The sequence below is a fragment of the Canis lupus genome, chromosome 29 (assembly GCF_011100685.1).
Source record: "Canis lupus familiaris isolate Mischka breed German Shepherd chromosome 29, alternate assembly UU_Cfam_GSD_1.0, whole genome shotgun sequence".
Lineage (NCBI taxonomy): Eukaryota > Metazoa > Chordata > Mammalia > Carnivora > Canidae > Canis > Canis lupus.
In genome coordinates, this window is record NC_049250.1 from 20,231,479 (window position 1) to 20,258,267 (window position 26,789).

At 39.3% G+C, this 26,789-nt stretch overlaps 1 protein-coding gene and 1 pseudogene across 10 annotated transcripts in view; one reads left to right on the forward strand and one right to left on the reverse strand.

Moving 5' to 3' along the window:
• Window positions 1-26,789, forward strand: part of XKR9 (XK related 9) — an 85,253-nt gene that overhangs the window by 39,635 nt on the left and 18,829 nt on the right. For 2 of the 10 annotated variants that reach the window (XM_038579491.1, XM_038579492.1), the window contains 4 exons: window positions 4,107-4,191; window positions 5,051-5,135; window positions 16,008-16,051; window positions 16,243-16,786. In XM_038579491.1, coding sequence (XP_038435419.1) covers window positions 16,515-16,786 — 272 coding nt within the window. In that variant the 5' untranslated portion in view covers window positions 4,107-4,191; window positions 5,051-5,135; window positions 16,008-16,051; window positions 16,243-16,514. Of the gene's footprint in view, window positions 1-97; window positions 264-4,106; window positions 4,192-5,050; window positions 5,136-16,007; window positions 16,052-16,242; window positions 16,787-17,112; window positions 17,176-26,789 lie in introns of those variants that run through there. The other 8 variants (XM_038579490.1, XM_038579496.1, XM_038579494.1 and 5 more) reach the window with 8 other exon arrangements.
• Window positions 7,988-15,376, reverse strand: LOC100688248 (annotated as a pseudogene).

Sequence of the window (26,789 nt, forward strand, 5' to 3'; positions counted from 1 at the left end):
CGAGCGGGGCGGGGGGCGGGGCCGGGCGTCACGTGACGCCGCCGGGGCTCCGCAGGCGGAGGCGGGAGGCGGGCGGCGGGCGAGGGCGCGTGGCGCGTGGCGCGTGGCGCGAGGCGTCTTGAGGCGAGGCTGCGTCCCGCCGGCCGAGCGCTGCCGCGTGTCACGGAGCCTGGCGCCTTCACGGGAGTCTGTGGCCAGGTCATCCCGGTGGACGAGAGACCTTTTGACCCGGGGAGTCTTGTGGCGGAGCACAGGGCAGGCAGGTGTGGGGGGCGCTGCGGGACGCGAGACCCTGGGGCGGGTGGCTTGTTACTTTCGGGCAGCGGCGGGGCGTGGGCGGGGCGTGGGCGTGGGCGGGGGCAGAACGCTGTGCGCCCCCTGTCACGGCGGCAGCTCGTGTTTCCTCAGTGTTTACCGCCGGGCTAACGCCGTCTCGTTTAATCCTCACGACAACACGAAGAGGAAGGCGCTATTTTTGGGGTCTGCCTTACAGATGAGAAAACGGAGACTGGGAGACCTGCCAGTGACAGCTGTGGCCCCCCGCCCCCGCCCCCGGCGTCGGAAGGCTCGTCCCTAGCCCTGGCCCTCGCATTGGCCCCCAGCGCGTCAGACTCGAGGAGCTTGCGGCTCCCGCCGCGTGAGGCTCCTGTGCAGACGCCTAGGTCGGCCCTGAGGCGTTTTCTCCGCGAGGACTTTCTCGCTACTAACTACCGCTCCCTATTAAAAAAAAAAAAGAAATCGAGTTACAGTTTTTACCTAGGAGGAAATGCACAGATCCTACGACCCGTTTCTTTGAATTATGATCATTGTACGTAAGCACAACCTCCAGAGAGATCTGGCATGTATCCCCCGCCGCAGCCCGCCGTCTTTTTCAAAATGAGAAATTGATAGATGCTTGCGCTTTCTAAAACTTAGGAAACGTATTTTAACTTTTTTTTTTCTGCAGATTTTTTTTTTTTTTAAGATTTTATTTATTCATGACAGACAGAGAGAGAGAGAGAGAGGCAGAGACACAGGCAGAGGGAGAAGCAGGCTCCATGCAGGGAGCCCGACGCGGGACTCGATCCAGACACTCTTAGGATCACACCCCAGGCTGAAGGTGGTGCTAAACCAGGGCCACCAGGGCTGCCCTTTGCAGATGTTTCTAAAGAAAATACAATTTGTACAGTATTTTACAAATCGTTAGTTTTTTTTTTTTAATGGCGAAAAAATTTAGATTTATAGCTGGCTGGACTCAGCTTAGATGATCCCAATTTTGTTGGCAACATCCAAAGCATCATAGTCAGGAGCCAGTTGAACATATACTTTCTTTTCTCCATCAGGCCTGATCAAGGTGTTGACCTTGGCCGCATCCATGTCATAGAGCTTCTTCACAGCCTGTTTGGTGCTTATTGGCCTTGACATCCACAATGAACACAAGTGTGTTGTCTTCTATTTTCTTCTCAGTAGTCAGGGGGAACTTGCTGATGGCATAGTGATCAAGCTTGTTTCTCCTGGGGGTGCTCTTTCGAGGATATTTGGGCTGCCTTCGTAGACGCAGGGCCTTGGGTCGTCGTCGGAATGTAGGTGATGTAGGGATCTTCTTTTTTTGTGACTGTGCACGCCTTTCAGAACTACTTTCTTAGCTTTCAAAGGCTTTGGCTTCGGCTTTGGGAGGGGCAGGGGCTTCCTTCTTTTTTTTTTTTTTTTATGATAGGCACACAGTGAGAGACAGAGAGGCAGAGACACAGGCAGAGGGAGAAGCAGGCTCCATGCACCGGGAGCCCGACGCGGGACTCGATCCCGGGACTCCAGGATCGCGCCCTGGGCCAAAGGCAGGCGCCAAACCGCTGAGGGGCTTCCTTCTTTGTCTTCGGTGCCATCTTCGAGAAAAGGCTAGGTTTTGTTTGTTTTTTTAATAAAGATTTTATTTATTCATGAGAGAGAGAGAGGCAGAGACACAGGCAGAGGGAGAAGCAGGCTCCATTAGGGAATCCAATGTGGGACTCAATCCCAGGTCTCCAGGATCACGCTCTGGGCTGAAGGCAGTGCTAAACCACTAAGCCACCTAGGCTGCCCACAAATCATTGGTTTAATCCAGATTTCTTGAAAGACACACCTGGATTATTTGTGACAAATTTCTTTGCCTTGTGTCTCAAAGATGTACTTTTAATGGAAAAGTGTTTCAAAAATCTTTGCTGAAATAATCATGTAAATTATCCCCTTTGTAATAGGAAGGCAAGCAATATGCCCTTTAAAAAAAATGTTTGGAAGAACCGTCAAAATCCCTCACATCAGGCGTTTTCAGCTCAATTTTATTTATGTGTAGCCATCACTTAATGGCTATTCAGTCAGGAAGCTCCATTTTCCTTTTTTAAATATTTTTTTAATTTTTTTTTAAATTTTATGATAGTCACACAGAGAGAGAGAGAAGCTGAGACACAGGCAGAGGGAGAAACAGGCTCCATGCACCGGGAGCCCGACGTGAGGCTCGATCCCAGGTCTCCAGGATCGTGCCCTGGGCCAAAGGCAGGCGCCAAACCGCTGCGCCACCCAGGGATCCCTCCATTTTCCTTTTTAAAAAACCTTGTGCTAGGGGATCCCTGGGTGGCTCGCCATTAATCCCTGGAGTTCTGGGATTGAGTCCCGCCTTGGGCTTCCTGCATGGAGCCTGCTTTTCCCTCTGCCTGTGTCTCTGCCTCTCTTTCTCTCTATGTCTATCATGAGTTAAAAAAAAATTATAAAACCTCGTGCTAGAAAGTCAACAAACCTTGGAGAAGAGGGTGGAACAGTAATTTCTGGGACTTGTGGGTAGTTGCATTCTTTTATCCCTTGACTTTTTGTTTTAAACTAGAATTTCCCTTGTGGCTTCCATCTCTATTTCTTTTAATTCATTGCCAAGCTCTTCATCTGCCAAATGGACCCAACAAATGATTTAAAATTTAAGTTGCTTCATTTGAGTCATATATACAGACACCAGCAGAAGAAGAGGAGTAGAGGTTGGGTAGTGAACTTGGTTTAGACGAATTGAAATTGGGATGACTGTGGGATATCCTGATAAAGAAATCTATAGACATTTGGGTATATGGGTTGAGCTCAGAAGAGAAATCTAGGCTGCTGCTGCAAAATTGTCTTTGTGGGTATGTCTAAGTAATGTGACCTGAAGTTTAAGCTTCTCCCCAGGAAATACGACCAAAGCTTTTATATTCTGTTCAGTTACATTTACAATCATTTATCATCTGCCTGCAACATGCACAGTATTATTGTAGACATATGGGGTGGGGTGCTAAAATGATAATTGGGTTTCTGGAGGCTTATAATCTGTGAGTACATCCTAGAGAAGTATAACTGAAGTGAAAGGATGGCGAGGAGGAAGGGGAGAATAAATTAATTGGGAAGACCTGGGAAAGCTTAAAGGTAGTGGGGTTTTAAGTTGATTCTTAAAGGACTGATAGAACTTGATCAGATGGAGGTAGGAAGGGCATTCTAAGCAGTAAATAATCTTGAGAAAAGGCTTGGAAGTAGAACAACTGCAGTATTTTGGAAACAGAAACCAACAATCCTATGTTCTTGGGGCATAGGGCTTAAGAAGGTATACAATTTGAAAAAGGTAGGATTATGTTAAAAATTGTTTGTAGATTCTTTATCAGAGTACTTCAAATGTAAGAATCTCCTTCCTTTTCACTTACTATTTACTTGGATATGCTGTGAGGCAAATTGTATTTTCTTAAAACTTAAATTTTGTTTTTTAAAAAATATTTATTGATGAGAGACCCAGAGAAAGAGGCAGAGGGAGAGGCAGTCTCCCTTCGAGGAACCTGGAACTTGATCCCAGGACCCCGGGATCATGACCTGAGCACTCAGACACTCAACCACTGAGCCACCCAGGTGTCCTGAAAACTTAAATTTTGTATACAGTAAAACCTTGTAACCTAGTCAAGTTGTATGAGGAGCTATTATCTCTTCTCTCAATGTGTTAGTTATAAAGGGGTGTACTGTAGTTTCAATGATAAAACTCTCTTATCACTAGAGGAGGAAATCTTACATATGACTAACAGGTGATTTCAGTTTCATTTTAGTATTCATTCTCAAAGGTTTACATGCCCTTTAATGGTACTTGTTTTCAGTGAAGAAGAAACAAAAGATTCCCAGGATGAAGATTTTCCAGGAGAGACTTTGAGTTAAAGAAGACTTTTCTTTTTTATATGACAGGTAAGTCTGTATTTTATGTGTGTTCAATTTGATTGACAAACTAAAGTTTGCTAGTCTTTACTTCTTCAGATGTCGGCTGTATTACATGTACAGTGGGCAAAGGTTATATATTCTGGCTGGCAGCCAGTTAGCCACATAGCTGGGTTGACCTCTGAATGAAATTGGATTAAACTCTCCTATGAAGTCAGCAAGTGTCACAAATTCTCTATAGAGTCAAATTTTGTAGATGGTATTATTTCTCCTAAGGTGATAATTGGAATGGTGATTAACCATAGGGATAGAGATGGACTATCCCTCATATAAGTTTATATAACTGTGTTATTGAAGGAGTTGTCTTTCTTAAAGAGAACTGCTATGTTTATTTTCTTTGCTGTGTAGTTTTATTTCTAGTTGGCATTATGTTCTGACTAAATTAGGTATAGAGAGGTTGCCACATCACATTCATCTGTTGAATCTGATGTTTTGCTAATGGAATTTCTAAGCTTCTTAGAAATTATTTTTCCTGTCTTATAAAATTTATTTCAAAACTAGTGTTTTCCGTATGCCTACCAGGTGAAGGAAACTCTCTTTGTGGGGAGAGTGGTTAAGAAATGTACACATGAAGTGCTTAGATATTATAGTCTGTGATGTTAAGGAAATTATGTTTAAAATCAGTTTACTTATTAGAGGTAACTCATCTAAATACCCAGCATCTTTAAGCATTAGTGTTCTGGCCAATAATGCCCTTCTCATAGAGATTGTGAGGATTAAATAAAATGTACGTAAAACACTTCGCACATAGTAAACAGTCAGCAATGATAGCTAGTGTTATTATTGTCTATTCCTCCATTACGTATGTGATGTTCTTTTTCCTCCCTAGAGAGTGAAGCTTAAAAAGTTACATTTTAAAGAATGCTGTTAGAACAGGACTTGGATACACATTAAACACATCCAGTATAACCATGGTAAGGAAGTTGCCAGTATTTTATGGAACTTTTATTTTTTTCTGGAGGACATATTTGAAATCACATTAGATTTTTGAACTAGCTGTTCTTTCCATCTGGAAAGCTTTTCCACATGATACCCGCCTGGCTAATTTCATTACTTAAATGCCACCTTCTCAGTGAGCACTGTCCTGACCATTTAAGACCTGAGCTGAGATCAAAGGTTGGACACTTAACTAAGCCACCCAGGTGCTCTCATCCTGACCATTCTAATTAAAATTGCAGCTCATAATGTGCCTGTCTCTTACTTCCAACTCCTAGGGTCGTGTTTTTCCGTAGCACATATCACCTTCCAATATGATATTTAATTTGCTTATTTTTATTGTGACTATCTTTTTCTGTTAGGATGTAAGTTCTATAAGGGCAGCGATTTAAAAAAATCTCTTTTGTCATTTGATATATCCCAAAGCCTAAAACAGCACATGGTAGACTCCTAGTAAGTATTTAGTTTATTGAACAGAACCTTCTAATTAAATCTCATCCTCCTAAACTCCATGCTTATTTTGGGCATGATGGCTTTCATTTTAAGAAACATGCTGCATGGAAATTCATGGCCTGCTAGATTGGGAAAACTCAGATTTTTAAAATAATTTTTTTCTTCATGTTGGCCACAGCATTATTGTCAGGAAAAATAGTGATAGTGATTTTTCTTTTTTCTGTAAGAAGAGTGAAATACATTTTAATATTATTTTGAAAACTTTTAAACAAAATTCTTATAAGTGGTAGAATGCCAAGAACACTGTAAATATTAGGTTGTGTTTTTAGTAACACTGTCCCCTCCTGGTTTTTATTTATTTATTTTTTTTAATTTTTTTAATTTTTATTTATTTATGATAGTCACAGAGAGAGAGAGAGAGAGAGAGAGAGAGAGAGAGAGAGGCAGAGACACAGGCAGCGGGAGAAGCAGGCTCCATGCACCGGGAGCCTGACGTGGGATTCGATCCCGGGTCTCCAGGATCGCGCCCTGGGCCAAAGGCAGGTGCTAAACCACTGCGCCACCCAGGGATCCCCCCTCCTGGTTTTTAAAGTAATAAATGTTCTTTATAGAACATGTAGGGTGTTAGTCTACTTGGGCTGCCATAATAGAGTAACCGCAAACTATGTGACTTAAACAACGGAAATTTGTTTTTTCACAGTTCTGGAGACTAAAAGTCCAATATCAAGGTGCCAGCTGGGTTGGTTTCTTGCAAGGCCTCTCTTTTTGGGTTGCACATGACTGCCTTCTAGCTGCATCTTCATGTGGCCTTTTCTCTTTGTGTATGGAAGTGGGGTGTGGGGGATATAAATCTCTGTTGTCGCTTCTTTTTATAAGGACACCAGTCCTATTGAATTAGGGCCCTGTCCTTATTACTCCTTTTCATCTCAATTACCTCCTTAGAGGCCTCTAAATACAGTCACATTGGTGGTTAGTACTTCAACATAAGAACTTTGGAGGGAAACAGTTCAGTTCATATAAATAGAAAAGAAGAAGAGGAAAAAATTCATCTGTAATACCATTAATTCCCCAGATAAAACTTATATTAACATTTTTGTATTCCTCCAATCATATTTCCTTTGGATTTTTAAAGCTTTGCAATCATACTATAGTATTTTTTTACTTAACATTTTTTTAAAAGATTTTATTTATTTATTCATGAGAGACACAGAGAGAAAGGCAGAGACATAGAGGGAGAAGCAGGCTTCATGAAGGGAGCCTGACATGAGATTCGATCCCAGGTCTCCAGGATCACACCCTGGGCTGAAGGTGGCGCTAACCCGCTGAGCCACCCGGGCTGCCCCATTTACTTAACATTTTTTTTTTAAAGTTATTTATTTATTTATCTATCTATCTATCTATCTATCTATTTATTTATTTATTTTAGACATAGAGAGAGGGAGGCAGAGACACAGGAGGAGGTAGAAGCAGGCTTCATGCCGGGAGCCCGATTGCACCCGGGACTCCAGGATTGCACCCTGGGCCAAAGGCAGGCGCTAAACCACTGAGCCACCCAGGGATCCCCCTTAACATTTTTTAAAGTGAAGTCAAAGATTGCAAATTCAGATGTTCATAGGATCAGGCAGGCAGGGAAGGTAATAATGGTAATTAACATTTATTGACTGTTTGCCAGGTACTTTTTAGAGGTTTATATGTATTATCTTTCTTAGCCTTCTTATCTTTCTTAGTATTATCTTTCTTAGACAACCCTATGAAGTATATGCCATTATTATTTCCATATTTTAGGTGAAAGAAAATAAGGCATAGGGAGGTAAAAGAACATGTTTGAGGACACATAGCTAGTATATTAGCATTGAGACCCAGCTGCTGAAATGACTGAGGTGGGGTAGCTGGCTACTGTGGTGAACTTGAGAGAGCATGCCCCATTTAGGAGGCATCTACTGCTCATGAGGGAATGTTAGTCTAGTGTAGTAAATCTTTCAGTTTTTTGATACTAGTTAAAAATCTGGATTTTTATATGAAATACTAGCAATTAGGGGATCCCTGGGTGGCGCAGTGGTTTGGCGCCTGCCTTTGGCCCAGGGCGCGATCCTGGAGACTCGGGATCGAATCCCACGTCGGGCTCCCTGCATGGAGCCTGCTTCTCCCTCTGCCTGTGTCTCTGCCTCTCTCTCTCTCTGTGACTATCATGAATAAATAAATAAAATCTTAAAAAAAAAAAAGAAATACTAGCAATTAGGAAAATTAAAGAAAACATTGTTGAATCAAACTTTTTTTTTTTTTTAGCTTTGAGATGTTTTATTATAAATAACTGGCACTCCTAAACATAAACTAATAAGAATGTAAAACTCATTGCACATTTACTTCATTTTTTAGTTCAACCTTGTAGTAAATCTTTAGCTTTGTTGATTTTAGCTGCAATGTAAGGAGATCCTCCCTTGTTTAGGAGCGTACTTTGTAGAAGAGTGGCTCTTATTTTTCCTTTATTGGCAGTAGAGCTTACACCTGCTATAATGGTGCCTCTTGTTTTGGCATTTTGGAATCAAACCCACCTCTCTGATAGCTGCCACTGAAGGCAGATTTTGGTAGACTTTGAAAGACTGCTTGAGGCTCAATATGCTTTATGGCTTGCAGAACATAACAGCCTGCAAATCCTGCAGCAGTAATGGTCAGCCCATTTGCTACCACTGTACTGCATATGACTCTGGCTTGGCTCCCCTGCCTCCACCAAGAGGTTTATCTCAGCTCAGAGACTGCAGCTGCCAATTCCATGCCTCTACCAGAAAGCACCATGGGCAGGTACAAAGGGTCCAAAAAGAGCACCCCAGGAAATACAGGAGCAGCTGCTAAGTCAGACAAATCTGTAGATTATATTTAGCCCACATTTATAAAATTGGGGTCATAATAGTAATACCTATTTCCTAAATTTGATGTAAGATCTAATTGGGGGTATTTTATGTATAAGATTTAGTTTAGGGGGGGAGGAGCAAGATGGCGGAAGAGTAGGGTCTCCAAATCACCTGTCGCCACCAAACTACCTAGAAAACCTTCAAATTATCCTGAAAATCTATGAATTCGGCCTGAGATTTAAAGAGAGACCAGCTGGAATGCTACAGTGAGAAGAATTCGCGCTTCTATCAAGGTAGGAAGACGGGGAAAAAGAAATAAAGGAACAAAGGCCTCCAAGGGGGAGGGGCCCCGCGAGGAGCCGGGCTGAGGCCGGGGCGAGTGTCCCCAGGACAGGAGAGCCCCGTCCCGGAGGAGCAGGAGCTGCACCGACCTTCCCGGGCGGAAAGGGGCTTGTGGGGAGTGGGAGCAGGAACCAGTAGGGCGAGGATGCCCTCCGGCTCCCTGGGACAGTAACAGCAACTGCGCGCCCAGGAGAGTGCGCCGAGCTCCCTAAGGGCTGCAGCGCGCACGGCGGGACCCGGCGGGACCGGGAGCAGCTCGGGGGGCTCGGGCGGCGGCTCCGCGGAGGGGGCCGCGCGGCCCCGGGAGCAGCTCGGAGGGGCTCGGGCAGAGGAAGAGGCTCCGTGCAGAGGGGGCTGCGCGGTTCCAGGAGCAGCTCGGAGGGGCTTGGGCGGCAGCTCCGCGGAGGGGGTTGCGCGGCCCGGGAGCGCGAATCCACCAGCGCAGGCTCCGGAGCACAGGGCGCCGGGACACAGCCCAGGATCCCGCCTCCCCCGGGACAGGCAGAGGCCGGGAGGGCCCAGGACAGCGAGGACGCTCCTGCCCCAGCTGAGCAGATCAGCGGCCCCGCCCCGGAGCCTCCAGGCCCTGCAGACGGAGAGCTCCGGAGTTCCTGCGGGGGCTGAATCCAGGTTTCCAGAGCTGCCCCGCCACTGGGGCTGTTCCTCCTGCGGCCTCACGGGGTAAACAACCCCCACCGAGCCCTGCACCAGGAGGGGGCACAGCAGCTCCCCCAACTGCTAACACCTGAAAATCAGCACAACAGGCCCCTCCCCCAGAACACCAGCTAGACGGACAACTTCCAGGAGAAGCCAAGGGACTTAAAGTACACAGAATCAGAAGATACTCCCCGGTGGTTCTTTTTTTGTTTGTTTGTTTTTGTTTTTGTTTTTGTTTTATTTTGCTTTTTGATTTGTATCCTTCCCCCACCCCCTTTTTTTCTCCTTTCTTTTTCTTTCTCTTTTTCTTCCCCCCTTTTTTTTTTTTCGTTTTTTTTTTCTTTTTCTTCCCTTTTTTTTCTCTTTCTCTTTTCTTTCCTTCTTTCTCTCCTCTCTTTTTCTCTTTTTCCCAATACAACTTGCTTTTGGCCACTCTGCACTGAGCAAAATGACTAGAAGGAAAACCTCACCTCAAAAGAAAGAATCAGAAACAGTCCTCTCTCCCACAGAGTTACAAAATCTGGATTACAATTCAATGTCAGAAAGCCAATTCAGAAGCACTATTATACAGCTACTGGTGGCTCTAGAAAAAAGTATAAAGGACTCAAGAGACTTCATGACTGCAGAATTTAGAGCTAATCAGGCAGAAATTAAAAATCAATTGAATGAGATGCAATCCAAACTAGAAGTCCTAACGACGAGGGTTAACGAGGTGGAAGAACGAGTGAGTGACCTAGAAGACAAGTTGACAGCAAAGAGGGAAACTGAGGAAAAAAGAGACAAACAATTAAAAGACCATGAAGATAGATTAAGGGAAATAAACGACAGCCTGAGGAAGAAAAACCTACGTTTAATTGGGGTTCCCGAGGGCGCCGAAAGGGACAGAGGGCCAGAATATGTATTTGAACAAATTCTAGCTGAAAACTTTCCTAATCTGGGAAGGGAAACAGGCATTCAGATCCAGGAAATAGAGAGATCCCCCCCTAAAATCAATAAAAACCGTTCAACACCTCGACATTTAATTGTGAAGCTTGCAAATTCCAAAGATAAAGAGAAGATCCTTAAAGCAGCAAGAGACAAGAAATCCCTGACTTTTATGGGGAGGAGTATTAGGGTAACAGCAGACCTCTCCACAGAGACCTGGCAGGCCAGAAAGGGCTGGCAGGATATATTCAGGGTCCTAAATGAGAAGAACATGCAACCAAGAATACTTTATCCAGCAAGGCTCTCATCCAAAATGGAAGGAGAGATAAAGAGCTTCCAAGACAGGCAGCAACTAAAAGAATATGTGACCTCCAAACCAGCTCTGCAAGAAATTTTAAGGGGGCCTCTTAAAATTCCCCTTTAAGAAGAAGTTCAGTGGAACAGTCCACAAATACAAAGACTGAATAGATATCATGATGACACTAAACTCATATCTCTCAATAGTAACTCTGAATGTGAACGGGCTTAATGACCCCATCAAAAGGCGCAGGGTTTCAGACTGGATAAAAAAGCAGGACCCATCTATTTGCTGTCTACAAGAGACTCATTTTAGACAGAAGGACACCTACAGCCTGAAAATAAAAGGTTGGAGAACCATTTACCATTCGAATGGTCCTCAAAAGAAAGCAGGGGTAGCCATCCTTATATCAGATAAACTAAAATTTACCCCAAAGACTGTAGTGAGAGATGAAGAGGGACACTATATCATACTTAAAGGATCTATTCAACAAGAGGACTTAACAATCCTCAATATATATGCTCCGAATGTGGGAGCTGCCAAATATATAAATCAATTATTAACCAAAGTGAAGAAATACTTAGATAATAATACACTTATACTTGGTGACTTCAATCTAGCTCTTTCTATACTCGATAGGTCTTCTAAGCAAAACATCTCCAAAGAAACGAAAGCTTTAAATGATACACTGGACCAGATGGATTTCACAGATATCTACAGAACTTTACATCCAAATTCAACTGAATACACATTCTTCTCAAGCGCACATGGAACTTTCTCCAGAATAGACCACATATTGAGTCACAAATCGGGTCTGAACCGATACCAAAAGATTGGGATTGTCCCCTGCATATTCTCGGACCATAATGCCTTGAAATTAGAACTAAATCACAACAAGAAGTTTGGAAGGACCTCAAACACATGGAGGTTAAGGACCATCCTGCTAAAAGATAAAAGGGTCAACCAAGAAATTAAGGAAGAATTAAAAAGATTCATGGAAACTAATGAGAATGAAGATACAACCGTTCAAAATCTTTGGGATGCAGCAAAAGCAGTCCTAAGGGGGAAATACATCGCAATACAAGCATCCATTCAAAAACTGGAAAGAACTCAAATACAAAAGCTAACCTTACACATAAAGGAGCTAGAGAAAAAACAGCAAATAGATCCTACACCCAAGAGAAGAAGGGAGTTAATAAAGATTCGAGCAGAACTCAACGAAATCGAGACCAGAAGAACTGTGGAACAGATCAACAGAACCAGGAGTTGGTTCTTTGAAAGAATTAATAAGATAGATAAACCATTAGCCAGCCTTATTAAAAAGAAGAGAGAGAAGACTCAAATTAATAAAATCATGAATGAGAAAGGAGAGATCACTACCAACACCAAGGAAATACAAACGATTTTAAAAACATATTATGAACAGCTATACGCCAATAAATTAGGCAATCTAGAAGAAATGGACGCATTCCTGGAAAGCCACAAACTACCAAAACTGGAACAGGAAGAAATAGAAAACCTGAACAGGCCAATAACCAGGGAGGAAATTGAAGCAGTCATCAAAAACCTCCCAAGACACAAGAGTCCAGGGCCAGATGGCTTCCCAGGAGAATTTTATCAAACGTTTAAAGAAGAAATCATACCTATTCTCCTAAAGCTGTTTGGAAAGATAGAAAGAGATGGAGTACTTCCAAATTCGTTCTATGAAGCCAGCATCACCTTAATTCCAAAGCCAGACAAAGACCCCGCCAAAAAGGAGAATTACAGACCAATATCCCTGATGAACATGGATGCAAAAATTCTCAACAAGATACTGGCCAATAGGATCCAACAGTACATTAAGAAAATTATTCACCATGACCAAGTAGGATTTATCCCTGGGACACAAGGCTGGTTCAACACCCGTAAAACAATCAATGTGATTCATCATATCAGCAAGAGAAAAACCAAGAACCATATGATCCTCTCATTAGATGCAGAGAAAGCATTTGACAAAATACAGCATCCATTCCTGATCAAAACTCTTCAGAGTGTAGGGATAGAGGGAACATTCCTCGACATCTTAAAAGCCATCTATGAAAAGCCCACAGCAAATATCATTCTCAATGGGGAAGCACTGGGAGCCTTTCCCCTAAGATCAGGAACAAGACAGGGATGTCCACTCTCACCACTGCTATTCAACATAGTACTGGAAGTCCTAGCCTCAGCAATCAGACAACAAAAAGACATTAAAGGCATTCAAATTGGCAAAGAAGAAGTCAAACTCTCCCTCTTCGCCGATGACATGATACTCTACATAGAAAACCCAAAAGTCTCCACCCCAAGATTGCTAGAACTCATACAGCAATTCGGTAGCGTGGCAGGATACAAAATCAATGCCCAGAAGTCAGTGGCATTTCTATACACTAACAATGAGACTGAAGAAAGAGAAATTAAGGAGTCAATCCCATTTACAATTGCACCCAAAAGCATAAGATACCTAGGAATAAACCTCACCAAAGATGTAAAGGATCTATACCCTCAAAACTATAGAACACTTCTGAAAGAAATTGAGGAAGACACAAAGAGATGGAAAAATATTCCATGCTCATGGATTGGCAGAATTAATATTGTGAAAATGTCAATGTTACCCAGGGCAATATACACGTTTAATGCAATCCCTATCAAAATACCATGGACTTTCTTCAGAGAGTTAGAACAAATTATTTTAAGATTTGTGTGGAATCAGAAAAGACCCCGAATAGCCAGGGGAATTTTAAAAAAGAAAACCATATCTGGGGGCATCACAATGCCAGATTTCAGGTTGTATTACAAAGCTGTGGTCATCAAGACAGTGTGGTACTGGCACAAAAACAGACACATAGATCAGTGGAACAGAATAGAGAATCCAGAAGTGGACCCTGAACTTTATGGGCAACTAATATTCGATAAAGGAGGAAAGACTATCCATTGGAAGAAAGACAGTCTCTTCAATAAATGGTGCTGGGAAAATTGGACATCCACATGCAGAAGAATGACACTAGACCACTCTCTTTCACCATACACAAAGATAAACTCAAAATGGATGAAAGATCTAAATGTGAGACAAGATTCCATCAAAATCCTAGAGAAGAACACAGGCAACACCCTTTTTGAACTCGGCCATAGTAACTTCTTGCAAGATACATCCACGAAGGCAAAAGAAACAAAAGCAAAAATGAACTATTGGGACTTCATCAAGATAAGAAGCTTTTGCACAGCAAAGGATACAGTCAACAAAACTCAAAGACAACCTACAGAATGGGAGAAGATATTTGCAAATGACATATCAGATAAAGGGCTAGTTTCCAAGATCTATAAAGAACTTATTAAACTCAACACCAAAGAAACAAACAATCCAATCATGAAATGGGCAAAAGACATGAACAGAAATCTCACAGAGGAAGACATAGACATGGCCAACATGCATATGAGAAAATGCTCTGCATCACTTGCCATCAGGGAAATACAAATCAAAACCACAATGAGATACCACCTCACACCAGTGAGAATGGGGAAAATTAACAAGGCAGGAAACAACAAATGTTGGAGAGGATGTGGAGAAAAGGGAACCCTCTTACACTGTTGGTGGGAATGTGAACTGGTGCAGCCACTCTGGAAAACTGTGTGGAGGTTCCTCAAACAGTTAAAAATATACCTGCCCTACGACCCAGCAATTGCACTGTTGGGGATTTACCCCAAAGATACAAATGCAATGAAACGCCGGGACACCTGCACCCCGATGTTTCTAGCAGCAATGGCCACGATAGCCAAACTGTGGAAGGAGCCTCGGTGTCCAACGAAAGATGAATGGATAAAGAAGATGTGGTTTATGTATACAATGGAATATTACTCAGCTATTAGAAATGACAAATACCCACCATTTGCTTCAACGTGGATGGAACTGGAGGGTATTATGCTGAGTGAAGTAAGTCAGTCGGAGAAGGACAAACATTATATGTTCTCATTCATTTGGGGAATATAAATAATAGTGAAAGGGAAAAGAAGGGAAGGGGGAAGAAATGTGTGGGAAATATCAGAAAGGGAGACAGAACGTAAAGACTGCTAACTCTGGGAAACGAACTAGGGGTGGTAGAAGGGGAGGAGGGCGGGGGGTGGGAGTGAATGGGTGACGGGCACTGGGGGTTATTCTGTATGTTAGTAAATTGAACACCAATAAAAAAAAAAAAAAAGTGAAACAAGGAGCCTTCAGAATAACCGAGTTTATGGTAGTTGGCTGGAATAGAGTTTGAAAAAATAAATATCGCCTTCTTCCTTAAAAAAAAAAAAAAAAAAAAAAAAAAAAAAAAAGATTTAGTTTAATGCTTGGCACATAGTGTTAAGTAAATATTAACATTTTGTCCAGTCATTGAAATTCTTTAAAAGTAGCATTATTGTTTTTATTTTAAGAGGTTATATAACTCATATATGGGTACATGTTATTTTGTAAAAAATTCAACAATATAAAAGAATAATTAACTAAAGTATTGAAGTTGCATTTGCTTTCTATTCCTAATTTCTTTCTCTCTTTCCGTATATAATTGAAAACCCATAAATGCTATATTTACCCTTTGGCACTTGGTTTTTTCACTTGGAGATCTTCTGAAATCAATTTATACAAAGCTGCTTCATTCTTCATTCTTTTTTGTGTGGTGTATTCCTTTCTATAGTGTACCATGATTTATTGAACTAGGTCTCATTTGTCATTTAGGTAGTTTTCAACTTTTTACTGTTATAAAGGTTTTTCAAAGAGTATGTAGCTTATTTTCCTAAGCTCAATTCTTAGATGAGGACTCAAAACTGTATTAAGTTAATTACAGGGACGTCTGGGTGGCTCAGCAGTTGAGCGTCTGCCTTTGGCTCAGGGCATGATCCTGGGGCCCCGGGATCGGGTCCTGCATCGGGCTCCCTGCATGGAACCTGTTATGTCTCTGCTTCTCTCTCTCTGTCTCTTATGAATGAATAAATAAATGAAATCTTTAAAAAAAAAGTTAATTACAGAGAACACGCTGATGGTTAGGAGAGGGAGGTGGGTGGGTGGAAATAGGTAAAGGGGATTAAAGAGTGCACTAGTGATGAGTATTGGCTGTTTATGGGAGTGTTGAATCACTATATTGTACACTGGAAACTAATATTACACTGTATATTACCTAGCTGGAATTAAGATTAAAAAACTATATTAAGAATTTTCATAGGTATTATACCTTTGTTAAATATTTTTTGGTAGTTTTGTAATATTTTGTGAATCTACTATTATTTACCAATTCCTTATGTTGACACAGATTGTTTCTACCTTTTTGCCACTACAGATGGACCTGTGATAAATATCTTAGTAGATTATGGTTTTTAAAAGGTAAGTGCATCTCAAAGGAAGTTTTCAACTAATAAGTATGTTTCTGAGGCTTTACTTTCCCAAAGCTATTATAAAAACTATATTTAGTGGTATTATTTTTAGAAAAAGTATAAGTTTGATAAAGTCATGGCCTATGGTTTTTAATATTATACTCAAGATTTTTAGAATCTCATATATATGTTTCATTTTAGGTGTTGTCATCTGCAGTAAAGATCATTGAAAAACAGAAGATTGAATAAAGCTTGTAAGATTGGACCTGGATAGGAGATTTAGAACAGAAAATTAAAATCAGTCACTTTGGTTTTAGTGTTCCAATTTCATAATATTTATTCTTTCTTCTGAGTAAATTTAGGGAGTAGAAATTAAAATTCAGTGCAATACTACGGATGCACTAATACTCTTTTTCTTTGTTTTTTTTGTATGAGAGAAGAAAGTAGATAACCAAGAGCTATAGTGATTCATAATGAAATATACTAAACTGACTTTTATGTTGTCAGTTCTTGGCATTGTAATCTATATAACTGATTTAATTGTGGACATCTGGGTATCTGTGAGGTTTTTCTATGAAGGACAAAATGTTTTTGGTATTTTAACAGTAAGCTTTATGCTTTTTGGAACACTTGTGGTGCAGTGTTTTAGTTATTCTTGGTTCAAGGCTGATTTAAAGAAAGCAGGCCAAGAAAGTCAGTGTTGTTTTCTTCTACTTCATTGCTTGCAAGGAGGAGTTTTTACAAGGTAAGCACATACTTTTGATCATTAACACTATTTTTCTTTTATCCGAACAGAAAGTACCTTTCTGTGTTTGTGAGGGAAAATGTACAAAGTTCCCCTCTTTGCATGTAGCACAAAGGTTACTTGCTCCTCACTATCAGTGTTTATATGAGTCATTGCTGTACTGTTAGAATTTTCCAGGTTCTTTTTTTTTTTTTAAGATTTTATTTATTTATTCATGAGAGAACACAGAGAGAGAGAGAGAGAGAGAGAGAGAGAGGCAGAGACACAGGCAGAGGGAGAAGCAGGCTCCACGCAGGGAGCCCGACGCAGGACTCGACCCCGGGACCCCAGGATCACGCCCTGGGCTGAAGGAGGCGCTAAACCATTGAGCCACAGGGGCTGCCCTCCAGGTTCATTGATAGAATGTTTTAATTTACCTTGGGGCATCTGGGTGACTCAGTTAGTTAAGCATCCAACTCTTGATTTCAGCTTAGGTCATGATCTCGGGGTTGTGGGATCAAGTCCTGCATAGTGCTTGGGCTCAGTGTGGAGTCTCCTGGCCTCCCCCACATCCTTGTATGTGTGTGTGTATGTAAATATGTATGTATATATATATGTAACGTATACATAACACACATATTATATATATGTGTGTGTGTGTATATATATATATATATAAATAAATAAAAACACATCTTTATCCATTCATCTGTTGATAGACTCTGAGCTCTTTCCATAGTTTGGCTACTGTGGACATTGCTGCTATGAACATTGGGGTGCAGGTGCCCCTTCCAATTAAGTTGTTTTTCTGATATGTACTCACTTTTAATGGGGGAGAAACGATTCTTTTCTGTTTTACGAATCCTTTATCTTTTATATTCCAAGCCTGATTATGTAAATATAGTTTATCACTTGCAACTCTGGTAGAGCACTTAATTTTTTGTTACTTAAACCACTGATTAAACGAAATGAAATCTTTACTGTGATAATGCAGTAGCCATGTGGTTAATTAGGTACAGAATCATGCAAAACTAAACCTTAGGAATCATCTTGTTCAAAACTTTATTTTATAGTTAAAGAAGCTAGGAATCTAAATAGGTCCTGAGAAATTCTATGATTTTCCGTGTGTCTAATTTCATTTGACCTTTTCATTATTCTTAAGGCATTTAGTTCTGTTTAAAGCAATATATATATCATAGGTAAAGAGAAAAATAAATATATATATTATAGGTAAAGAGAAAAATAAAGACGAATATTAAGTGGATAGTATATTGTTTTGTTACAGCTAGATTTTGAATTTGGGCTATTTTAACCACCATTTTCTTGAGAGATATTTTGGTGGCTATAGAATTCTGATGAGTAGTTATTTTGTCTCTGTATATTATATTCTCTTGGTTTCCAGTATTGCTCTTTAGAAATTAGATATCAGTCTTACTGCTGTTCTTTTAAAAGTATTTTATCTTTTTTTTCCCCCACTCTGGCTGCTTTTATGATTTTTCTCTTTTGAGTCTCTAAAGTTTATAATATATCTAGGTGTAGATTTGTTTTTCTTGCTTGGGATTTGCTGGTCTTCTTAATTCTGTGGATTATTATCTTCCATCAGTTCTGCACAGTTCTGAGCCCTTATCTTTTCTAATGTTTACTACATTTTCTTCTGTGACTCTAAGCAAACAATGTTAGATTTCATGCTGTCTTTTTTTTTTTTAATTATTTATTTGACAGAGCGCACAAGCAGGGGGAGTGTGGCAGGCAGAGGGAGAGGAAGAAGCAGGCTCCCTGCTGAGCAGGAAGCCTAATGTGGGGCTCCATCCCAGGACCTGGGATCCTGACCTGAGCCAAAGGCAGACACTTAACTGACTGAGCCACCCAGGTGCCCCAGATCTCACACTATCTGACATACATGTAGATGTTTTGAATGTTTATTCTTTGACTCTCTGTGGTACATTCTGTGAAAGTTTTACATAACTCTCTTTTAAAAAAAATTTTACTAATACTTTCTTTCACTCTGGTCAAAATGTATTACATTCAACCATTGAATTTTATTTTATTTTTAAATTTTTATTTTACCTTGTTTTTTTAAATTTAAATTCAAGTTAGTTAACATGTAGTGTAGTATTGGGTTCAGGAGTAGAATTTAGTGATTCATCACTTACATATAACACCTAGTGCTCACAAAAAATGTCCTCCTAATACTCATCAGCCATTTAACTCATTCCCTCACCCACCTTCCCTCCAGCAACCCTCAGTTTGTTCTCTATAGTTAAGGGTTACTTATGGTTTGCCTCCTTCTCTCTTTTTATCTTATTTTTCCTTTCTTTCCCCCTATTCATCTGTTTGGTTTCTTAAATTTTATATATGAGTGAAATCATATGGTACTTATCTTTCTCTGATTTATTTTGCTTAGCATGATACATTCTAGTTCCATCATGTTACTGCAAATGGCAAAATTTCATTCTTTTTGATGGCTGAGTAATATTCCATTGTATGTATATGTATATATAGGCACTATATCCCGTTTATCCATTCATCAGTCAATGGACATTTGGGCTCTTTCCATATTTTGGCTATTGTTGATAGTGCTGCTATAAACATTGTGGTGCATGTATCCCTTTGAATCAGCATTTTTGTGTCCTTTGGATAAATACCCAGTAGTGCAATTGCTGGGTTGTAGGGTAGTTCTATTTTTAGCTTTTTGAGGAACCTCTATACTATTTTCCAGAGTCGCTGCACCAGTTTGCATTGCTATCAGCAGTGAAAAGATTCTCTTTCTCCTCATCTTTGCCAACATCTCTTGCTTCCTGAGTTGTTCATTTTAGCCATTTTGACCTGTGTGAGGTGGTATCTCATTATGGTTTTGATTTGTATTTCCCTAATGATAAGTGATGTTAAACATTTTTTCTTTCATGTGTCTATTAGCCATTTGCATGTCTTCTTTGGAGAAATGTTTGTTCATGTCTTCTGCCCATTTCTTAACTGGATTATTATTTTTTTTTGGATGTTGATTTTGATGAATTCTTCATAGATTCTAGATATTGGCCTTTTAAAAAAATTATTTATTTATTCATGACACACACACACACACACACACAGAGACACAGGCAGAGGGAGAAGCAGGCTTCATGCAGGGAGACTGACGTGGGACTCGATTCTGGGTCTCCAGGATCAGGCCCTGGGCTGAAGGCGGCGCTAAACCGCTGAGCCACCTGGGCTGCCCTAGATATTGGCCTTTTATCAGATATATCATTTGCAAATCTCTTCTCTTACTTTATTGGTTGCCTTTTAGTTTTGTCGATTGTTTCCTCCACCGTGCAGAAGCTTTTTATCTTGATGAGGTCTCAGTAGTTCATTTTTGCTTTAGTTTCCCTTGGCTCCAGAGATGCGTCTAGTAAAAAGTTGCTGAAGTCAAGATCAAAGAGGTTTCTGCCTGTTTTTTCCTCATGGATTTTGATGGTTTCCTGTCTTCGATTTGGTCTTTCATCCATTTTGAATTTATTTTTGTGTATGGTATAAGAAAGTGGTCCAGTTTCATTCTTCTACATGTAACTGTCCAGTTTTCCCAACACTATTTGTTGAAGAGTCTGTCTTTTTTCTATTGGACATTCTTTCTTGCTTTGTTGAAGATTAGTTGGCCATATAGTTGTGGGTCCACTTCTGGGTTCTTTATTCTGTTCCATTGATCCATGTGTCTGTTTGTATGTCAGTAGCATACTGTCTTGATGATTACAACTTTGTAATACAGCTGGATGTCTGGGATTGTGATGGTTCCCACTTTTCTTTTTCAATGTTACTTTAGCTATTTGGGGTCTTTTGTGGTTCCATACAAATTTTAGGATTCTTAGTTCTGATTCTGTGAAAAATGCTGGTGTTATTTTGATTAGTATTGCATTGAATATGTAGATTGCTTTTGGTAGTATAGACATTTTAACAATATTTTTTCTTTCAGTCCATGAACATAGAATGTTTTTCCATTTCTTTTTGTCACCTTCAATTTCTTTCATAAGTATTCTATAGTTTTCAGTGTATAGATCTTTTACTACTTTGGTTAGGTTTATTCTTGGGTGTCTTATGGTTTTTGTAAATTGATCAATTCTTTGATTTCTCTTTTTACTGCTTCATTACTGGTGTTAATAGAAATGCAACAGACTTCTTTGCATTGGTTTTATATCCTGCAACTTTGCTGAATTCTTCTATCCGTTCTAGCAACTTTTTGGTGGAGTCTTTTGGGTTTTCTACATAGAGTATCATGTCATCTGTAAAGAGTGAAAGTTTTACTTCTTGCTGACTTGAGTGCCTTTTATTTCTTTTTACTGTCTGGTGACTGAGGCTAGGACTTCTAGTACAATGTTGAACAACAAGTGGTGAGATTGGACATCCCTGTCATGTTCCTGACCTTAGGGGAAAAGCTCTGTTTTTCCCCATTGAGGATGATACTAGGTGTGGGTCTTTCATATATGGCTTTTATGCTATTGAGGTATATTTCTTCTATCCCTACTTTCTTGAGGGTTTTTTTTTTTTTTTTTTGAGAAAGGATGCTGTATTTTGTCAGATGTTTTTTCTGCATCTATTGAGAGAGGGGTCATATGGTTCTTACCCTTTCTTTTATCAATGTGGTGTGTCACATTGATTTGTGAATTTTGAACTACCCTTGCAGCCCAGGAATAAATCCCCCTTAATTGTGGTGAAAATCCTTTTAATGTAGTGTTGGATTCAATTAGCTGTATCTTGTTGAGAATTTTTGAATCCATGTTCATCAGGGATATTGGCCCGTAATTCTCCTTTTTAGTGGGGTCTTTGGTCTTGGAATCAAAGTAATGCTGGCCTCAGAGAATGAGTTTGGAAGTTTTCCTTCCATTTCTATCTTTTGGGACAGTTTGAGAAGAATAGGTATTAATTTTTCTTTATATGTTTGGTAGAATTCCCCTGGGAAGTCTCATCCAGCCCTAGACTCTTGTTTGTTGGAAGATTTTGATTTCTTTACTGGTTATGGGTCTGTTTAAATTTTCTATTTCTTCCTGTTTTAGTTTTGGTAGTTTATATGTTTCTAGGAATTTATCCATTTTTCCAGATTGCCCAATTTGTTGGCATATAATTTCTCATAAAATTCTCTTATAATTGTATTTCTGTGGTGTTAGTTGTGATCTCTCCTCTTTCATTTGTAATTTTATTTATTTTGTTACTTTATCTTTTATTTTGATAAGTCTGGCTAGGCATTTATCAATTTTGTTAATTCTTTCAAAGAATCAGCTCCTAGTTTCACTGATCTGTTCTACTTTTTTTTCAAAACCTGGGATTGTGTACCTCCAGCTTTGTTCTTTCTTAAGGTTGCTTTGGCTCTTCAAAATTTCATATAAATTTTAGGATTATTTATGTGGATATTTTGATAGGACTTGCATTGAATCTTTAGATTGCTTGGGTAATATGGACATTTTAAGAGTATTTGTTTTTCCAGTCCACAAGCATGGACTGTCTTTCCATTTAGTTGTGCTTTATTCAGTGTCTTACAGTTTATAGAGTACAGGTTAGATTCACCTCCTTGGCTAAATTTATTCCTAGGTATTTTATTCTTTTTGATACAATTATAAATAGGATTGTTTTTTAATACTCTTTTGGCTAGTGTGTAGAAATGCAACACATTTCTGTATGTTGGTTTCGTATCTTGCAACTTTATTGCAAGATACAATTGAATTCATTAGTGTTGGTTCTAACAGTTTTTTGGTGGTCTTTAGGGTTTTTATATACAGCATCATGTCATCTGCAAATAGTTACAGTTTTACTTTTTTCTTACCAATCTAGGTGCTCTTTATTTCTTGTCTGATTTCTGTGGCTAGGACTTCTAATAATTTATTGGATAAAAGTGATGAGAGTGGACATCTTGTATTCTTGATTTTAGAGGAAAAGCTCTCAGTTTTCACCATTGAATACGATGTTAGCTTTGGGTTTGTTACATTTATTTTTCATTATGTTTAGATATGTTCCCTCTATGCCCTTTTTGTTAGAGTTTTTATCATGAATGGATGTTGTACTTTGTCAAATGCTTTTTCTGCATCTTTTGAGATGATCATGATTTTTATTCTTCATTTGTACTTGTTTTTTTATTGATCTTTTATCCTATGACTTTGATAGGCTTGCTTAATTCTAGTAGCTTTTTTGTAGAAATGTGCTAGTTCCAGTAGCTTTTTTTGTAAACTCCTTAGGATTTTTTTTTTTTTTACATAGATAAGCATGTCATTTGGAAAGAAAAACCATACTGTTTTGATTGCTATAGTTTTATAATACTTCTTGAAGTCATATATGCTTTCTCCCCCTTTTAGGTAGACTTTATTTTTTAGAGCAGTTTTAGGTTCACAGAAAAATTGAGCAGAAAGTATAGTTCTCATATATCCCTAACTGTTCCCTCACCACAACAGCTTTCTATACTAGCAACATTTTTCACTGGAATGGTAGATTTGTTAAAATTGATGAACTTATATCGACACATTATTATCACCCAAAGTACATAGTTTACATCAGAGTTTATTCTTGGGGTTGTATGTTTTGGGGGTTTTGACAAATGTGTAATGACATATATCTGCTGTATAGTATCATATGTAATAGTTTCACTGTCCTAAAAATCTGGGCTTTTTCTATTTCCCTACTGCCTCCCTAACCCTTGGCAACTATTGATCTTTTTACTGTCTCTGCATTCTTGTCTTTCCCAAAACATTTTACAGTTAGAATCAGAATATTGTAGCTTTTTCATATTGGCTTCTCTCAGTAATAAGCCTTTACATTCTTCTGTGTCTTTTCATGGGATGATAGTTCATTTCTTTTAGCACTAAATGATATTCCTTTGTGTGGATGTATCACAAGTTATTTATCCATTCACAACCTACTGAAAGATACCTTGTTTCCAAGGTTTGTAATTTTGGATAAAGTCACTGTGAATACCCATGTATAGGTTTTATGTGGACATAAGTCTTCACTAATTTGATAAATACCAAGGAGCATGATTGCTGGATCATGTCAGAGTGTGTTTAATTTGACAAGAAAATGCCCAACTGTCTCCCAAAGTGGCATATCATTTTATACTCCCACCAGCAGTGATTGAAAGTTCCTATTGCTCCACATCCTTGTCAGCATTTGATGTTAGTATTCTGGATTTTGATCACTTGTACAGGTGTGTAGTGGTATCTCATTTTAATTTACATTTCCCTAATGACATATAATGTAGAACATCTTTTTATATGCTTGCTTGCTATCTATATATTCTGTGTTCTCTAACCCTCTTTCTCCTACCCACTCTTAAGCAGTCTTGTTTGAGGTTTATCAATTTCTTGTGTCTTTTCAAAGAACCAAATTCTGTGTTTGTTAATTTTTTTCAATTCCTTGTCCTTTATTTTTTCATTGAATTTGCTTTTATCTTTATAATTTTCTTCTTTCTGTATACTTAGGGCTTTAGTTTTCTTTTTTTAGTTCATTTCTGTGGAAACCTGTATTATTACTATTCATCCTTCATTTTCTAATAAAAGCATTTAATCTATAAAAATTTTCCAAACTCTTGAATTAGCTATATTCCAGACATTTTGGTATGTTGTGTTTTTATTATTAATCATTTCAAAAATTTTTTCTTTTCTTTTGTTTTTGTTTTTTGCTTTGCTTTCCTTGTGATTTAATTCTATAACCAAATATTAGGCTGTATTTAAAAAATTTTTCAGGTATTCAGGTCTTTTGTAGATTTTTTTTAAATTTAATTTTTAAAAAGATCTTACTTATTCATTCCTTAGAGGCACAGAGAGAGACAGACAGACAGACAGACAGACATAGGCAGAGGGAGAAGCGGGGAGCCAGATGTGGGACTTGATCCCAGGATTCCAGGATCACATGCTGAGCCGAAGGCAGACGCTTAACTGCTGAGCCACCCAGGCGTCCCATTTTGTAGATATTTTAATATTGATTTCTAATTAATTCTTTTATGATCAGTTAATGTACTTTTAACATTTCAGTCTTTTGTAATATATTTTGGTTTGTTTTATTGTCCAGCATATGCTCCATTTTTATAATTTTATGTGTAATTGAAATATATGTGCTTTGTGGTTGTTGGTTATAGTATTCTATAAATGAAATTTAGTAAACAGGGATCCCTGGGTGGCGCAGCGGTTTGGCACCTGCCTTTGGCCCAGGTCGCGATCCTGGAGACCCGGGATCGAATCCCACGTCGGGCTTCCGGTGCATGGAGCCTGCTTCTCCCTCTGCCTGTGTCTCTGCCTCTCTCTCTCTCTGTGACTATCACAAATAAGTAAAAATTAAAAAAAAATTTAGTAAACATAATTGATAGTGTCATATAGAGATTCTACATTCTTACTAATTTTTTGCTTGGAACAACTGGGTAGCAATTCAGGGGGGGAAAATGCCAATGTAAATTTTAATTGGACCTTCATATGGAAGTCAGGCTTATTAGCCCATACTCTGGCGTGGCACATAATCTTGAAAAGGGTTTAGCCTATTCTGTGATGGTGAAATCTTTAGAAGTAGCTTGATAGAGGGCAGCCCGGGTGGCTCAGCGGTTTAGTGCTGCCTTCAGCCCAGGGTGTGATCCTGGAGAACCGAGATCGAGTCCCATGTTAGGCTCCCTGCATGGAGCCTGCTTCTCCCTCTACCTGTGTCTCTGCCACCCCCCTTCTCTGTGTGCCTCTCATGAATAAATAAATAAAGTCTTAAAAAAAAAAGTAGCATGATAGAAACAGAGTTGGGTATTGAGAAAACTTAAAAATGTTGTGGTTTATGTCTTCAGCCTTCCAGTCTTTAATGTGACAAAATATGTGTTCTAATTCCCCCTAGACAGAATATCTGAAAGGATAAATTGGAAGAGTTTTGTTTCCAGAGTAGCCCTACCCATCCCCTCTAAATCCAAACTACAATGATGAAAGAATTTTTTGTCTATATGCCATATAAAGACCACAGATTGTAGAAATGCACCAGAATAGAAGTAATGTTGTAAAACAATGTATGATAGAAGTGATATTGTAAAACAATATGTAATACCAAGTGGGCAGCCCCAGTGGCGCAGCGGTTTAGCGCTGCCTGCAGCCCAGGGTGTGATCCTGGAGACCCTGGATCGAGTCCCCTGTCAGGCTCTCTGTATGATGCCTGCTTCTCCCTCTGCCTGTGTCTCTGCCTCTCTCTCTCTCTCTGTCTCTATGAGTAAATAAATAAAAATCTTAAAAAAATATGTAATACCAAGTATATACAACATAAGAACAATAAAGTTTTGATTAACTTTAGAGTTGGGGATAATTTAAGATTGCATGTTATGGATTATACTTCTAGGTAAGATATTAAACATCAGGATAAATTCCAATTGAATCAAATATTTAATGTAAAAAAAAGCAAAAAGAAAAAGTACTATAAGAAAACATGAGAGGATTCCTTTATAACCTTGGAATCAGGAAAGACTTTCCAACCATAATTCAAAACCCACAAACTATAAAAATTATAGGTTTGTCAATAAATACATGTATAAAAATGCATGTCAGTAAACAAAAGCAGAAATTCCCCAAGTAAAAACAAAAGCAAAGCAATATTAACGGAAAAACATTTGCAACTTATAACAGACAAAGGGCTAGTCTTCTAATTTTTTTTTTATTTTTACAGATTTTATTTATTCATGAGAGGCACAGAGAGAGAGGCAGAGACACAGGCAGAGGGAAAGGCAGGCTCCCTCCGGGGAGCCTGATGTGGTACTCGATTCCAGGACCCCGGGATCACGACCTGAGCCAGAGGCAGATGCTCAACCACTGAGCCACCCAGGCATCCCTATAGTCTTCTAATATTTAAAGAGCCTCTGAAGTCAACAGTAAAAGAAACATGTATTAGAAATAGAATAAAAAATGGGAATTTTCAATAGAAAAATGGGAAAAGAGTAAGATAGTGCATAAAAATTGAAATGCACGTGGCTCAAATTGTGTGAAAGAAGGTAAACCTTCATAATTTTAGAAAATGCTGATTAAAAATTCATTGATATGTTGTCATTTATCAGATTGGCAAA